This window comes from Carcharhinus amblyrhynchos, chromosome 21 (assembly GCF_965287045.1).
Source record: "Carcharhinus amblyrhynchos chromosome 21, sCarAmb.v2.hapA, whole genome shotgun sequence".
NCBI classification, from domain to species: domain Eukaryota; kingdom Metazoa; phylum Chordata; class Chondrichthyes; order Carcharhiniformes; family Carcharhinidae; genus Carcharhinus; species Carcharhinus amblyrhynchos.
Genome location: NC_137344.1, coordinates 38,846,236 through 38,863,725, shown reverse-complemented (window position 1 = coordinate 38,863,725; position 17,490 = coordinate 38,846,236). Strand labels below are relative to the sequence as shown.

The following is a 17,490-nucleotide window of genomic DNA, read 5'->3' as shown; positions in this document are numbered from 1 at the left end:
GTGGAAGCTTCCAGTTTGTGGGGTCAACTCAGCCATGATGTAACATCTTACCTGAAATTAGCAGTGGCAGAGTTCTAAAACAGATCTTTTTCCTATCGGTGTGGCACAAAGAATAACGAAAGGAATGATACTATACAGACCCATTTTGATTAGCCTGTGTAGGTTTGAGCACTGTTATAATCAGTCTTTTCAAGAAAGGCAAGGAACTATAGCTAATGCCTACATCGCATTGTACTTGTTACAACTTTGATGACATCTCACTACCAGGAAATTAAGCTGTTGATATGCTGAAGCATCAATATGATCTTTCCTCTCGTATCATGTTCCGTCTCACCACTGGTAAGATAAGCATTTGCGGATACATAGAATTGTATTTATGAAGCATAGGTAGCAAGATCGAAGGGACTGAAACTCAGGAGCTCAATGGCTGTGATGCCAATCTCTTCATATTTTCCAAATGCGTTTTTCATGATGATCTGGGACACGATAAAGAATAATCTGTGCCTTGTTCAGAAAATAAAGCTCAGGACTAAAAATTCCCGCTAGTAAATTGCCAACTTTGTACGTTTAATCAGCAATGAGGAACAAGTAGCCAGAGCCCTCCGCATCTTTAAATTTTTAGTTTCTAACTGTGTATCATCAGCACAAGCTGTCCCCATATTTGGTTCCGCAGCTGTCACTCAGTTGGCAGCACACTGGCCTCTGAATCATGCAGTTCTGGGTTCAAATCCCACTCCAGCTCTTGAGCGCAAAAGTCAAAGCAGGCTACCCTTGGCACTGTGGTTAGCACTGCTGTCTCACAGCGCCAGGGACCCAGGTTTGATTCCTGCCTTGAGTCACTGTGCAGAGTCTGTGCTTTCTCTCCGTGTCTGCGTGGGTTTCCTCCAGGTGCTCCGGTTTCCTCCCACAGTCCAAATGACATGCTGGTTAGGTGCATTGGCCATGCTAAATTCTCCCTTAGTGTACCCGAATAGGTGCCAGAGTTTGGCGACTGGGGGATTTTCACAGTAACTTCACTGCAGTGTTAATGTAAGTGTACTTGTGACACTAATAAATAAACTAAAAGCTTAAAATTATTGAGGGAACATTGTACTGTCAGAGGTGCTACCTTTCAGAGGAAATGTCAAGAACCAAAGCTTCACTTTGTCAAACAGATACACAATATTTCATGGTACTATTCGATAAAGAGCACAGCACTTCTTCCTGGTGTCCCTGCCAATATTTAAGGAGTGGCATGGTGGTACAGTGGTTGGCACTGCTGCCTCACAATGCCAGGGACCCATGTTTGATTCTGGTGTTAGGTGACTATCTGTGTGGAGTCTGCACATTCTCCCCATGTCTACATCAGTTTCCTCTGGGTGCCCCACTTTCCACCCACAGTCTAAAGACGTATAGGTTAGGTGAGTTGGCCATGATAAATTGCCCCTTAATGTCCAAAGATTTGTAAGTTAGGTGGATTAGCCATGGTAAATGTTACGCAGATAGGGCAGAGGAGATTGCCTGGGTGGGCTGCGCTTTTGGAGGGTCAGTGCATATTCGATGGGCTGCACTGTAGGGATATTATGGATTTTATGGTTGCATATTTTAATGTCCTACTCAGTACTGCCCTTCTGGTTTTCTTCCTGATGTCATCTGCTGGGGGTTCCAGGGTGCTTACAAGGAGTGATTAAGTGGTAAAGCTAATTGCAATAATATGGTCAATAAATGGCCGTAGATGGAGAATGATTCTAACAGTATTTAGTCTGAGAATTTTTGATGCCCACGGCTTAACTCTGAATTAAAGCCCTGTCTGCAGGTGGTTGTTAAGGAAACCATGAACTTTCACACACCTGTGGTAACAGCCGTCATACCTACCAAGCCTTACTCATATGAAATGAGACTCAGTCATTGGATTTAAAAAAACGTAACCTCTTTTGCTGTTTCTTCAATGCTTAAAAATAACCCAGCTCCATATGCTTAAATGAACTGGTGATCAGTCTCACATGGTGATCGTAAATCTCATTCGTAATAGCTCCCCCATGTTGACAGCTATGACTAAACATGGCATCTGCTGGAGAACGGACTGACATATTTCAGGTACACAAAATGAAAGCGTTTGTACTTGTGTTGATATAATACACAAATTTAAAGACCTGTTGTCACTTAAGTGTAGCGTTCTCAAGCAAGTCTCACTTCTCACATCAGCCATCAACAATATCTCTGAAATCATAATGGCAGGGTTGCCAATGTTCACTGACTATCACTACCTTGAAGGAAAGACAAAATTTTAAATTCTCGGGATGTCCAAAAATGTTTCACAACCACTTAATTATTTAAGCACTTTTTGTGTGTGAGCATGCGATTTCAGAATATATGAATAATACATATTGATATAACATATTCTCTTCATTCTCCCATGAAAGTTAACTTGTGTTTGTCCTGCAAACGTGCATTTTTGCCATGCGTGGTTTCAAATAAGCTGAAATCAAATTGTAAAGTTTACAATTATTTTACTCTGACTTCTTTTTGAGAACTGTTTTCTTCATTCAATGCATGCAGCAGTAAACTGCCACCATGTGTCATTTCCAGAAGTAATCTTCCTCTCCAATTTTCACTGTGAAACTTCAATTTTAGTCCAAAACTGATGGTATATTTCAAGGATGGAAATAAATCGGAAGAAGTGATGGGGCGACACCAAGCTCGAGCTTTAAAATCCTGCAAATTCAGTTGAAATAAAACCAGAAACCCATTAAAGGAGATCAGGGGAGTGGCACAATGATTAGCACTGCTGCTTCACAGTGTCAGAGACCCTGAGTTCATTTCCCAGCTTGGGTCACTGTCTGTGTAGAGTCTGCACGTTGTCCCAGTGTCTGTGTGGGGTTTCCTCCAGGTGTTCCGGTTTCCTCCCACAGTCCAAAAGATGGACCCTATTGAAAGACCCTATCAAATTTGACTCCACTGCTACCGATGGCAGCCGATTCCATTCACCCACCACCCTCTGAGTGAAAAACTTACCCCTGATATCTCCTTTGTACCTACTCCCCAGCACCTTAAACCTGTGTCCTCTCATAGTAACCATTCCAGCTCTTGGAAAAAGCCTCTGAAAATCCACCCAATCTATACCTCTCAACATCTTATACTTGTGACAGTAATAAATAAAACTTCAAAGTCCAGCACATGTGAACCTCTTTAATACGAACTACCCCATCCTATCACTGACCTGTACATCCTGTGATGTTTAACTCTGACAGGAATTTGCTCAGTTCCTATCTGAAGGATTATAAGACGCCCATAATCTTCAGTAATATGTTTTATATTGCCTTTTTCTTCTGCTAGTGTTACTTCATAAATAAACATCAAGGCACCAACCATGCGTTGGGAATTAATTACTTTAAGGTTTAATCAAGTGTACTGAATTTGATTTACCGGATGGATCATGCATAGGATTATGAGAACAATGTAGAATAGAATCATAGGTTCACTCCAGTGCAGAAAGAGGCCATTCGGCCCATTGAGACTGCACCTAAAATAATCCCACCCAGGCCCTGTCCCTGTTACTCTATGTATTTTCCTTCTAATCTCCCTGACACTAAGGAGCAATTTATCATGTTGAAGCTTTTCATCTTGCACTCAACAGGACTGACACAAGAATGCCAAATCTCAAAGGGAGTAATTTATATGAAACGAAAAGAGGATGCTGACTGCTTGTGATGATGAGTAGAGGTCTTGCTATGGACAACGCACCAGGAAACAGTAAGGCCATAAGCTGTCACTTTTGGCCCTGAAAAGTGCCCAGCCTATCTCAGCTTACTGGGAAGGGTAAGATATCTCAGAAATTTGAGCAATAGGTGAAGCTATTATACTGCTATTATGCAAATGGGTGGTATTCTCCAACAACACAATGCTGCCATCAAGTCAAAAAGATATTCTAGCCATCATACAAATTGTAGAATCATAGAATACCTACAGTGCAGAAGGAGGCCTTTCATCCCTTCAGGCCTGTCGTGACAACAATCCCAATCCCGTTTACCCTACTAGTCTCCCTGACACCAAAGGACAATTTAGCATGGCCTCACCTGTACATCTTTGGACTGTGGGAGGAAACTGGAGCACCCAGAAGAAACTCACGCAGACACGGGGAGAACATGCAAAATTCACGCAGTCACCCAAGGCTGGAATTGAAGCCTGGCTCCCTGATGCTGTGAGGCAGCAGTGCTGACCATTGTGCCACCGTGTCGCCCAGTGAGCCATGTGATAAATGAACTTCCATGTCAGTGTGATGTCAGGTGTATCGGTCATACATCCCAGTAACTGGGTGGTCATGTCAAACAGTACCTGCCATTGGCTATAAACCACAGGCAAAATACTGGCCATACTTAACCAACTTGTATTTGCAAAACCCAGAACACAGTGTTCAACATTTGATGTGATTCCATGATTGGACAGCACTTACTAAACAATCCTGAGTGAGCTAAGAATTATACTAACAACTAATTTAATACCATCAGTTGGGCTCAGTGTGGCTTGCCCATATGTATATACATATGGTTCCATCCTCTATAAACAAAAAGAAACATATCTGCGCATTATGCCTTTTTCAACTAAATGAATAGTTGGGGAACAGCCGTTTACTGGTTCATTCCTCTTGGTAATGCCTTGAAAATCAGAGTCAGCTTGCCTGGTTTGAATTTAAACAAAAGCTTGGCAGTTAACTTTTCCCTTGTGCACTCTCCATGGCAACACCTCTACCAATCAGAGTTCGCTTCACAACCTTCTTCACTTGCACTATCAATTGCAACTCCCTTTGAAATTTGACATTCTCATGCCCTAATGAGTGCAAAAAGAGAAGCTTTATCAGCACGTCTCTTTTTTTCAGCAATAGTCAAGTTCTAAACTATCAAGTGACTATCGGAGAAATGCCTGTGAAATTGCTCTCAAACCCTCGAAGCAAATCAAGGTCTCCGACTTCACATTGGTACCATTCCCGACATTCCAGCTCTCTTCTTTAGGTGGTTATGTTTGTTGCTCACAGGAACTCATGCAATTCCACTCTGAAATCTGGCAAGGAATCTGCACTCAGCAGCAATTAACCCCAGAGCTCATTGACTTTCTGCAAAAAAGAAATACCTCTTCCTTTCTGACGTACCTTTATACTGGGGATACAGGAAGAGTAGCTCATTCAGTCCCTGAAGACTGTTCTGCCATTCAATGAGAACATGTACCCTAACTCCATTTACCTGCTTCAGTGAACAAACATCTATCAACCTCACATATAGAATATTTGTTAACACCTATAACATTTTTTGCTTCCACACTTCTGCCACGTTTTACATGAAAGAATGTTCCCTAACTTAAGTATCATGAATGGTTAATGCACAAGATAACAGCCCAGGTGATGGGAGGGAATAAAATATTAGCCTAGATTATGGATAGCTAACAGAAAATTGAAACTTCGGATAAATGGGTCATTTTCAGGTTGGCAAACTGGAACTAATGGGGTGCCGCAGGGATAGCTGCTGGGCCTTTATCTATTTGTAACTTTTATTATTGATTTGGATGAAGGGATCAAACATATTGCAGCCAAATTTGCTAACAGAACAAAGGTACGCGCGGAAGCAATTGTGAAGAGGACACGAAGGGTGGAATTTTACCGGCACACCCGCCCAATGTTCGTACGATCCCATTCTCCGAGCCTGGCTCACCCCCGGAATCAGAGCAGGCGTGCCAGTAAAATTCCGGTCAGAGAGTCCACGAAGGAATATAGCTAGGTTAAGTGTGTGCACAAAATTTTAGTAAATGAGGGAAAATGTGAATGATCTATTTTGTAGGAGGAATAGAAAAGCAAAATATTATTTAACTGGGCAAAAGACTATAGAATACTACGGTGTAGAAAGATCTGGATATCCTCGTACGCGAAACGCAAAAACACACAGAGACGCAAGTAGTTAAGGAAGAAAGTGGAATAGTGGTGTCTATTGCAAATAAAACAGCTGGAGGATAAAATATGGAAGGCTTGCTTCATTTGTACAGGGCATTGGTTGGACTATACCTAGAGTATTGTATACAGTTTTGGTCTCCTTATCTGAGGAGCGATAGACTTCCATTGGAGGCAGTTCAGAGAATTTGGCTCAGAATCTGGAGATGAGGATTCTGGATGGGATTTTCCAGCCGCACTCCACACTTGCCACAAGGCCGGAAATTCCCGTCTGAGGTGAACAGATCTTTGCATGGTCTTCTTCTGCGTGCTATGACTCCCATGGAAAGTGGGACAGAAAAATTCATCCTTCATCTTATGAAGAAAGGCTACGCCTAAACTCAGGTTACGCCTAAACTCACTGGAGTTTAGAAAAAGATGAGGTGATCTAATTGAAACATGTCAAATTATGAGGTGGGGGTGTGTTAACAAGATAGAGGTGGGGGTATTTCCCCATGTGGAAGAATGAGGGGGCTTGGCTTCAGAATAAAAAGTCATCCATTTGGGGGACATTTCTTCTCTTGGAAAGTGGGGGATCTTTGGAATTCACTACCCAGTGAGCTATGGAGGATGAATGTGTATATTGATGGCTATGATAGTTAACGCTTTGACCTAAAGGGGAGTCAAGTGTTATGAGGAACAGGCAGAGACATGGAATTGAGGCCAAGTTCAGACCAGCCATGATTGTTTTCAAATGCATGGCAGAGCCAGCACATGGGGTCATATAGTCTACGAGCGCTCTGACTTTTCATGTTCTTGTATCATGTTGTCTGGACGTCAAATGTTAAAAAAAATGCAAAATGTTTTAGTGCCATCATCTTCGATTCACAATTTTGGTTATATTCAGAAGGCTTAGTTGAATAATAAAAGCCAATGGAGATGGGAAACGTCCGCATGCTATAAAATGAGACAAAACTTGTGCTTAAATGTACGGAGTATGTATAACATGTTGCATTTGCTTCTGCTATCATAAAATTTACATCACAGAAGGTGCCCTCTTGGCCTCTCAGTCTGACCCAGTTTGAGCTGCTTAACTGGAGTATACATTATAATCACATTTCCTCGCTATTATTGAATTTTCTCAATCCTGTAAGAGTTTCCAGCTTCAAATAACACTCGCAATCATCTTTTTCTCCTTTGCACAGTGTATACGAAAGGGTGCATTGTGGAGATCTTTGTGGAAATATACTGTATCGTCATTCAATAAAACTGCTCTTTCATGACAGTTGTGAGGCTGGATGTGGTATTGTTCAAAAAAAAAGCAATTCTGATGTGAAACGTAAGGAGCAAAACTCAAGATGCTTGAGCAGCAGAAACAAGTACAGGAAATTGTAGCTATCAAACAGGAACGATTATGTGCATTTCATATAAAAGACAGTAAGAATTGTAAGCATATTTAAGATCCGTCTTTAATTGTCTCTGCTGTTCTCAAATGCTGTCTGGTGCAGCCTTCCTTCCAATAGTGTGGTTGTGAATATATTGTTGCAATCTTGCAGCTGCCAATCTTGGAAGGAAAGAACCAGGAGCCACAGTGGTTAGCACTGCTGCCTCACAGAGCCAGGGACCCGGGTTCAATTCCCGACTTGGGTCACTGTCTGTGTGGAGTCTGCACATTCTCCCAGTGTCTACATGGGTTTCCTCCGGGTGCTCCGGTTTCCTCCCACATTCGGAAAGACGTGCTGGTTCGGTGCATTGATCTGAACAGATGCCGGAATGTGGCGACTAGGGGAATTTCACAGTCACTTCATTGCAGTCTTAATGTAAGCCTTACTTGTGACTAACAAAATAAACTTTAAAAAAGTAGCAATGCACTGAGCACACAAATGCTAATACTCTCTGCGCTTAGCAGTATGAATAACAGCTTCAGATCAGGCGAGGCCGCCAGTCACCCACCCCGTGGCGTGAGTTATGAATACGGCTACTCAGAGATTACACTGATACCGTGGTTTCACCGAACGTCTTCAATCCACTTCATTTTCTTGCTACTGAATGAAATGCACATAATGCAGCGTATGTGTATAAAACCCTGTTGTCTCAACCTTTGTAGAATACCTGAGGGAAGTACAGATGTTTGGATGGGGACTAATTGGACAAGAACCGCAAAGGTGGTATAGAGGAGACGAGGGTGCAGTTAAAATGCAAAATTGAGACTACGGCAGGAAAAGAGGGAGATACCTCAGAATTAAATTGTGACCATTCTATTTAATTGCCTTCATGGCCTTGCTTATTTCTATCTCTTTCACCTGCTCCAGCACTAAAGCACACACGACTCCTCTCCCCACACACCACCCCAACCACAAAACTTAATTTCTTTAACTTTGGACTGTTGTGTGATTTTTCCTTTACCACTGCTTTGCACTACTATTGGCAGCCACATCATCAGCTGGCTGGACCCCACTTTCCGGCATTTCTCCCTCTAAACTGCTTCACCTCTCCATCGCCAACATAAAGATGGGTAAAACGTATTTCTTTGACCAAGCTTGACCCACCACCTGCTGTCTCCTTAGTGTCTATTTGTCTGGTTATGCTTCTGTGATCAATTAGTGACAGATTTTTGAATTCAGGTTGCCATTTAAATACAAGTTGTTGTTAATGCTGAGACGGTGATGGTGAGAGCAAAATAAAAAGAAGGACAAATGGAGCTGAGGGGAACAATTACTAGGACGAGCTGTAAAGGTACAATCAGAGAAAGTAATTGTTAAAGCCAAGAAGGGAACAATTTTCTGGGGTAGATTTTGTTGGAAAGTAGGGAGATGCCAATATGGATACAAGTTAAAGAAGACTTTGGTGATGTCGTTTTGTGAAATAGACCAGCAGAGATCAGTTAGAATGGAACGCAGGCTGTATGTAAAATTTCCCCATACAGTAATCTACATGGCTTGCTTCCCAAGAACTTAAAACGATGTAAATTCATTGTGATGCATCTGTTGTTTCTACAAGCATACAAGCAAATAATGTTCTCATGAATACAGCGACCTTTCAAAGGGGTTCAGCGGCCTCCGTGATATCTTTTACTGCTATATGGGCAGATTCACTGCCCCCGCCCCCCCAGAGTTTCAGAACTCCAAACAACACTGCCAAAAGATGTTAATGTGCGGTCAAAAATAACCAGGTCCAAGTGATTTAAATGCTGCACCCCAATCCTGAGATCTTGGTAGCTTAATTTGTCTTTGTACAGTTATTTTGCAAGCTGGGGATTTCCCCCGGTTACCACCCACACCTCCCCCCCTCCCCCACCTCTCCCAGTACCTTGTTCAGGTAAGAAATCAGCGTGGGCAGAATTTTCTCAGATGGTTGGAATTGGCACCAAGGGCAAGGCGGGTGGGAAATTGATTAAATTGACAATGGGTTAGGAGCATGACATGATTTCACCCTCCCACAATAAAAACAGAAAGATGCTGGAAAATTTCAGCAGATCTGACAGCATCTGTGGAGAGAGAATGGAGCCAACGTGTCGAGTCTTGATGACCCTTCGTCAGAACTCATCAGAGCGGCTCTGACGAAGGGTCATCAAGACTTGAAACATTGGCTCTATTCTCTCCCCACAGATGCTGTCGGGCCTGCTGAGATTTTCCAACATTTTTCTGTTTTTGTTTCAGCTTCCAGCACCCGCAGTATTTTGCTTTTATATTATTATGATCTCACCCTGTTCTGGCTTTCCCCAGCATTTAGTCAGAGAAGGGATTGGATCTGTCAGGTATGCAAATAAGTAATTGTTCAGGTTATTACAATGTCAATTACAAAGTGCTTCAGCCCTGAATCCTGGACTTTCCAGTCATGGAACCTGTTGGCAATTTGTCGGGGTCACTGAGGTGATTACACAATGAGGAAAGCTTCTTTACTGAACTTGACAAACTGGAATGGCTTTGATCGGTTACATTGAAGATCTTCAGCCATGGGCAAGCTGTTCAAAGCATTTCTTCCCTCTGAGACTGATATCAGTCCTCAGTAGGTGATTGCCAATATGTTGGAAGGCACTTCACCTGTCCAGCTCTTTGCATGGTAACAGTTTTCGCCATTCTGCCTTCCACTTCCACTGAGGGACGAGAACAGAAATCATAGCACCGTAAACTGCTCAACAGCAATACCAGTAGCAGCAACAGCAGCTACCTCAGCTGTGTGCCCCTCCAGAAGGTAAATGAGATGGTCACAGGAGATCCAGCTAGAAGGAGTGACACCCCTTCTGTGAGGTCTAAACACAGTGGACAGTCTGTGTCAGAAGGCTACTCAAGTGTCAGGCATTAAGGTCACCCGTATTCTGATTTCATCCAATGTTGGCAATGCACATTTTCCAGCAGTGCTCACTGAATAGTGGTCTAAAACAGGCTGGCTCTTTATTTCCCATTTCTTGGTGCAGGAAGATTAATGCCAATCGCCATATTCCTATCGTCTCCCTCAATAACTCAGCACAGATCAGAGTTGCAATAGTAACCTTCCTGGTCTGTGCAGCTTAGCACCGTACCAGATATTGTATTTACTAAATAAACTAAAATCTGAGCTACCTCCTGAATAACATCAATTACTCTGTAAGCCACAACACTGATCTTGCAACCCATTACTGAACTCCATCCATTTGATGCCTTGTGCTCCATTTCTACAGGGTGTTGCATTGTATAGCATTTATGAGCTTGGCTGTATTGGAGTCTAGTAGCTAAAGGTTACAGATTTAGCATTGTGTCAATGGTAGCTAATAGAGGATGTATTTTCTCATGGCTTTGAGTTTCTGAAGGACTTAATAGTTTTACTTCATATCGCAGTGGTTCCATTGTGCCTCCTGCTTTGCAGATCAGAGAATCATCTGCTGTGTGGGAGCGAAAGGAAGTTTGGGGCTGAGCAGTTGAGTAGCCTGAGAGTTCATTGATCAGATTTGAACTCTGGTCTTTCTGGTGGACATGAGTTATGTAATCTGTTCTAATTTAGATGGTGTCTGCTTCTCTTAATTTGTTTCTAGATTGAACCTAAGCTGTTCAGTCCATTGAGTTTTTTTTTCCTTTTGGTAGAGTTTGCTAGTGGAATGATTAGATTGCGCCTCTTCTAGCCTGAGTCTATCAGTGTTCACAGCATCTTTATAACCTGTCCCATCACCGTCATCCTGTAACATGGATATTCACAGCTGGCTCTCTCAAAATTAATAACCATAAGATTGTCAAACTACTGAAATATTTTTAGCTCAATAAGCGTATAAAAGTAATTAAGTTAAACAAGCTGTGTATAGTAATTTGACATTTTGTTCCTACCATTGTTCGCACTGAGATTGGAACAGATATAAAAACTCTGCTGTGCTTTAATGAATTAAATGAAGGTGCACTTCTGCTATCCTCCCAGATTTGAGCGTACTGTCCCTGCGCATTATAGTTGCTCCCCCCCCGCCCTACTATAGTTGCCGGATATCTTACCCAGTCGTTCTATACAGTATTACACTAACAGTATACCAGGTTTCCTGATAATTCATTCATTGTATATTCATTATAATTATACCAGCGCTCCTGATCCTTCAATCAATATATATTTCACTGACAGTATGCCAAGCTTCCTGATACTTCAATTGTTGTATTTTCACTTACAATATACCAGGTTTCCAAATACTTCAATCATTGTATATTTCACTGGTGGTATACCAGATTTCTTAATACTTCATTGTATATTTCACTGACAGTATACCAGGCATCCTGATACTTCAATCACCCAGCTGATGCAAAAGCTTCATTTCAGGAATCAATTTCATAAGCAACACGATAGTTTTAATTTCCTGATTCTAAGATGTTAGTACTTTCTCCTCTTTTTCCCACTTCTTCAATGTTATTTGGAGAAAAAAAATACTCTGTTTACCTCGTAAACAAAATCATCCCTGAATTATACAGAAATGAGTAACTTTAAACATGTCTGCAAAAACAAATTAAAAGGAAATTTGCTGAATTCAATTGAAATTCAGTCCAAAGATGTGCGGGTTAGGTTGATTGGCTATGCTAAGAAATTGCCCCTTAGTGTCCAGGGATGGGTAGGTTAGAAGGATTAGTGGGTATAATGTGTAGGGATATGAGGAGTAGGGCTTGGGTGGGATTGTGTTCGGTGCAGACTCGATGGGCCGAAGGGCTTCTTTCTGCACGGTAGGATTCTATGATCTATGAAACAAGCCAATCATGGAGAAGACTTATGCTTTTAATCTGTGTTGGAAACATCCATAAGTTAAACCATAGAATCCCTACAGTGCAGGAGAAGACCCTGCACTGACAGCAATCCCACTTCGGCTTTATCCCCGTAACCCCACATATTTACCTCGCTAATCCCTCTAGCCTACGCATACCAGGACACTAAGGGGTAATTTAACATGGCCGATGCTCCTAACCTGCACATTTTTAGACTGTGGGAGAAAACCAGAACACCCAGGGGAATCCCATGCAGACACAGGAAGAATGTGCAGACTTCACACAGAGAGTGATCCAAGTCGGGAATTGAACCGGGTCCCTGGCACTGTGAGGCAGCAGCGCTAACTACTGTGCCACTGTGTCTCCCTAGTTCTAGCATTAATATTTATGGTTTGAATTCATACTGAGGTACTGCTGAAAAAAAGCCTTGACTGAAGCAAAAGAATATTTGTAAGCTGTACCAGTTTAAGTAAATGAAACCCCAAATCATATTCCTATGTGCTTTGCTGGAATTAGATGGGATGTCTGCAGTTCCGTGCTTTGGTTATTGAAATAGCAATGCAAACATTTTTTTACTGATGGGATGCAAACTACTTGTGTCCCTGAGTGCACCAGTTTCATAGTCATTCAGGAAAATAAATGTAGGCCATGGGTAGCTGATAATAAGGTGCAAAAAAAAACAGCGGGATTCTGCTGCTGGAACTGCAAGAACAAAGCTCAATGAGTTTTAATCATTAAGACTATATGATTCAATTAGATATAAAAATAGAAAATGTGGGCTATACTCAGCGGATTAGGCAGCATGTGCAGAGAAACAAAATCAGGTATCAAGTTGACTCTGCTTCTCACTCCACAGATGCTGTGTGACCTGCTGAGTACTTCCAGCATTTGCTGTTTTTATTCCAAATTTGAAGCATCAGCTATACTGTGCTTTTGTTCCTTTGCTACTATTGCTTCATATCTCTGCCAACCATACTTCATTCAGTAGAAAATACATAAGGTCACACATATTACTAAAGCTGGCTCTTGCTGCATCTCTTCCTGTTGCCACATGAAATTGGCAAGCGATGTACATGCTGGGAAAATGAAAGGAAGAATGGTAAATGGATCAGAGACAAAGATAATGTGGTCACGATTACACCTGCACAAAAGTTACTAGTTTCAGGCCAGTACCTGCGAAATGTGGTGTTACAGATGACCCCTCTTTGTGCTTAGTGACAAGGGAACTATTGAATTTTTGCTTAACAAACACCGCCACTATTGGAGAATGCAGGACTAACTTCAGCCTTCCTCAGGCATTAAAAGCATTGAAATGTAAGTTTGCATAGGAGGCGTATGATGCTGTCTGCAGTTTTGTCTTGGGGCCAGAGTTTTTCAGCATGTTATCCTACGCAGTGTGAGACAACCTAACTAAGGTGGCCCCACATCTCTGTCTAGTGTGCTGAGAGACTGACCTGCTTCTAAGGTGTACTGTCACTTTAAAATCAGCGTGATTATATCAGAATGAAGGTGGCAGTATATCTGCAGTCCAATTATACAATAATGTCAAACGTTTGTTATGCTAGGGGATGAGCAGATAAAGCAAAAGCATGCTCCAGTTTTCAAAGTCCCTTTTTGCAATGGTCATGCTCACTCTGATATGCTAAGTTAGAAAAGAATATTGTTGAGGCCAGCAAAATAAAATAAATTGTGATTTCAGATGGAAAACAACATCACACTTTTAAAATAGCAACAGGCATACTAATTCATTGCAAATAATTCATGGCACTGCCTGACTACATTACGGGACCTGGTGTTTCATCAGTGAGCAGATATTAAGAAAATAGAGAAAAAAAATGAACCCCAGGTCTGAAACTTCTATTGATCAATATGTTTGTTAGACCACGTTCCAATAGCTCCGAAATCTTCAGCCGCAAATTCTCTTTTGTGCTGTAGTTATCACCTGAAAGTGTTAACAGTGAACGTGATGTCTGGGTTACCTGGAGGATATTCGCCTTCCTTGAACACCTAAAATATTAGAGCAACAGCACAGCAGTGGTTAGCACTGTGCCTCACAGCACCAGGGACCCAGGTTCAATTCCAGCTTTGGGTGAGTTTGTAAGTTCTCTCTGCGTGGGTTCCTTCTGGGTGCTCTGGTTTCCCCCCACACTCCAAAGATATGGGGGTTAGGTTGATTGGCCATGCTAAATTGCCCTTTAGTGTCAGGGGGATTAGCAGGGTAAATACATGAGATAGGGCCTGGCTGGACTTGCTGTCAGTACAGGCTCAATGGACTGAATGGCCCATTTCTGCACTGTAGGGTTCTATGATTCTATGAATAGTCGGGATAGGAATAAAGAGGAATGATGCGCCTGTCCTATTTATGGGCTGCTTAGTTTGTGCTTAAATATTAGACTAAAGCAACATGTCCACGATTTTTCTGGGGCAATATTCTGACTAGTAGATTTATACAGATGGTGTACATCATTGGGCAATTCTACTGAAACTTTATTTGTTTCGATTGACAAAAAAAAAGCAGCAAAGCATGATCATGGGTGGCACCACTTTCTGCGGTATATTACCAAGTTCAAAGCAGGGCAATCAAACTGCAAATACAAATGATCACACTTTATCCTCATTGTAGAAGCACGCTTTTAAAATATTCTCAACTCTTTGTAATATTTTTAGCTTGCTTTTTTTTTGATTTGGGTGGTTAGTGAAATATCTGAGGGTTTTGTGTGTGTGTGATCCCTGCCTTTTGAGTTGTAGGTCGGTACAATTTGGGGCAATTCTCTCTCCTGGTCACCCCCCAACACCCCAAAGGATGGTATTCTTTTCAAGAGGACTATACAAACCTTCAACTTTCCCCCTTGTCTGACTCTCCCTTTCCAGGTGCCGACACTAGTATGTACTAATCCACATAGTTTAAAGGTGGGGGGGGAGCAAATTCATCTTTGAACAGGGGAGAGCTGGAGATATTTGAAAAAAGTGGGTTCCCAGCCAGGGAATGTTGATATCCTAAACAATCCCTTCGGATTCTTGTTCAACCTTCATGGTGTCAGGGACAACTGGCGAATATTTCCCCCCCCCCTTGAACAACCTAAAACCGTGTAAACCCTGTAGGGGTTTTGTTTTATTATTGAATGAATCATTCTTATTAAAGCATTTCTATGGCTTTGGTGTTCCAGAAATTAGGGGGTGGCTCGAATTGGGGAAAGTTTGAGTGCCACATTGCACAGGAGTTGGAAAGCTCTGGCAATGGGTGATTTCAGACCAAAGCAGCCTAGAACAGAAACAGAGTGCAGCAGGTGGCCATTCGGCCCGTCGGCTCTTACCTGGACACGTTCATTTCTCGAGGAGGTCGGGTGGCTTTGTCGTAGGCAACTTTCCCAAAAACTCCGGCTATAATCACAAAGGCGATCACCCCGCAGGTGATGTACACGGTGCTGTTGGTCTTGTCTTTGCTGGGGTCGTACACGTTCTCCAACTCGCCCAGGTCCGGGTCGGTGGTGACTTGGACCTCCACTCTGGGAGTCACGTAGTTCTTGCAGCCGTTCTGGTCCAGCCGATAGTTTTTGTCCTGGCAGCAGTAGCGCATGTAGCAAGTGCCACAGCAGTAATTGTAGGAGGTCCTGTTGCATTCGAAGTCGGGGTCCCACTGGCCGGCCACGTCGTAGTGACCCCGGCACTTCTCGGAGTGCTGCAAGACCAAGGGCTTCATCCTGCTGATCTGCACGATGGGTACCACCACCGTGGTGTTGACCTGTGCCGCCCTGGAGGTGTTGGCCCCCTGCCGCCGGGGGGATGCCAGCGTCCTGTTGTTCCTGCTCCTCCCTGCACACACCAGCAGGCTCAGGGGGTCCATGTAGACTAGCAGCAGCAGAAGATGCTGCATCGTCTTTGCGGAATCTTTTTTTGTTTGGAGGTTGGGGGGGGGGGGCTGCCTCCTTTGCTGAAGGTGCTGATCTCTGTCTCTCTCTTTCCCCCTCCCCTTCCCCCGGGGGGCGGGGGGGGGGGCAGCACTAAGGCTGGCCTCTCCTGCCGATGGCCCGGCTAACAAGTAGCATGTCCTCTAGCCATCAGATCACCCACTCACCCTTGCTTCCTTCCTTCCACCGGCCAGCGCCTCCCGGTATCTGTTTCAATGAGAACATGCACTGGTGCTGTTGGAGAGGAGGCGGTGGGGGGGGGGGGTAGATAAATCAAACGGAGTCGCTCTCCACTGCGGCAAATTGGCCCAATCTGTCCCCCCACCTCCACCTCCACCCCCCCCTCCCCTCTCCCAGCCACAAGAGGCGATCAGGGTCCAAATTAGGCTGGACTTGCACTAAATCCTGGACGGCAGGCGGAAATTCTGTCGGAATGTGCAAGTTTGTAGCAGCATCTTGGGTTCCCCGCGATCTTGAAGAGGAGAAGGAGGCTTTTTAATCTGACTTGTCAGCTTCCTTCTCTCTGATGGGTACAAAAGAACAAGGCAGGGGGAGTGGGAGGGGGAGAGAGAGAGAGAAGAACAGAGAGGGGAAAAGAGGCTGGTTAGAGCAGTGCAAGGTGGAAAAAAAAATAGCGTTTGCTATATATCTGGCTTCAGAAACAGCTAGACAGAACAGGAGAGGAATAAATCTCCACACTCTCTCTCTCTCACACACACACACACAGGCAAGGAACAGGATAGAGACCTGGTTTAAAGAGACTGAAATGAGGGAGGGGAGGATCTTAAGTTAGAGGCAGGGAAGGAGGAAATCCTTTTGAGAGAGAGAGAGAGAGAGTGTGCTGCCCGCTTGTTGTGGGATCCCGGGTTGGCCAGCTCACTGATGTGGGTGAAAGGCAGCACTTACCCGCGTTCACAAAGGGGGCTGACTCCGCTTGCTGCTGATGGTACTCAGATTGGCACAGGGATGAGAGAGAGAGACACACACACACACAGAAAATGAGTGAAACGCTCAGCCCGGCCGATCCACCTCCCAGTAAATGTAACCCACGCAAACTGCTCACCCAGCCAGCCAACGTCACCGCCTCAGCTTCTACTTAAAGATCCGTCCTCCCCCCCCCCCCCCTCCTCCTCCCCAGCCAACCCCCAGCTTCCCAAAAAAAAAGACTTAGAGAAAAAATAACCCAGCATCACTCAGGTACCATCCCCTGTCTGCCTCCCATATGCTGGGGAAGGGGGCAACCTTTCTAGAACTGGGAGTGAGGATTTCAAGCAATGACTTGATGCTTTATCGATCAAACTCCAGACACTGTGCCTGATTTTTTAATACATATATATTTATACAAGGAGCTGATCAGAATTGCTGGAACTGTGTTCTCTCAGTCCCCATCCCCGGTTCCTGCTCTAACCGTGACCACTGTTGGTCAGTTCAAAACTTTTATTACGGTGGAAACAGTCACGTAGCAGAGTTAGCGCAAAGGGTG

General features: G+C 43.6%; 1 protein-coding gene across 2 annotated transcripts in view; it reads right to left on the bottom strand.

Annotated features, from left to right (window-relative positions):
• Nucleotides 1-15,994, bottom strand: part of LOC145356372 (protein shisa-6-like) — a 519,167-nt gene extending 503,173 nt beyond the window's left edge. For both annotated transcript variants that reach the window (XM_080209041.1, XM_080209042.1), the window contains exon 1: nt 15,414-15,994. In XM_080209041.1, the coding sequence (XP_080065167.1) occupies nt 15,414-15,973 (560 nt within the window). In that variant the 5' untranslated portion in view covers nt 15,974-15,994. The remainder of the gene's footprint in view (nt 1-15,413) is intronic.
• Between the last annotated feature and the right edge of the window lie 1,496 nt (nt 15,995-17,490).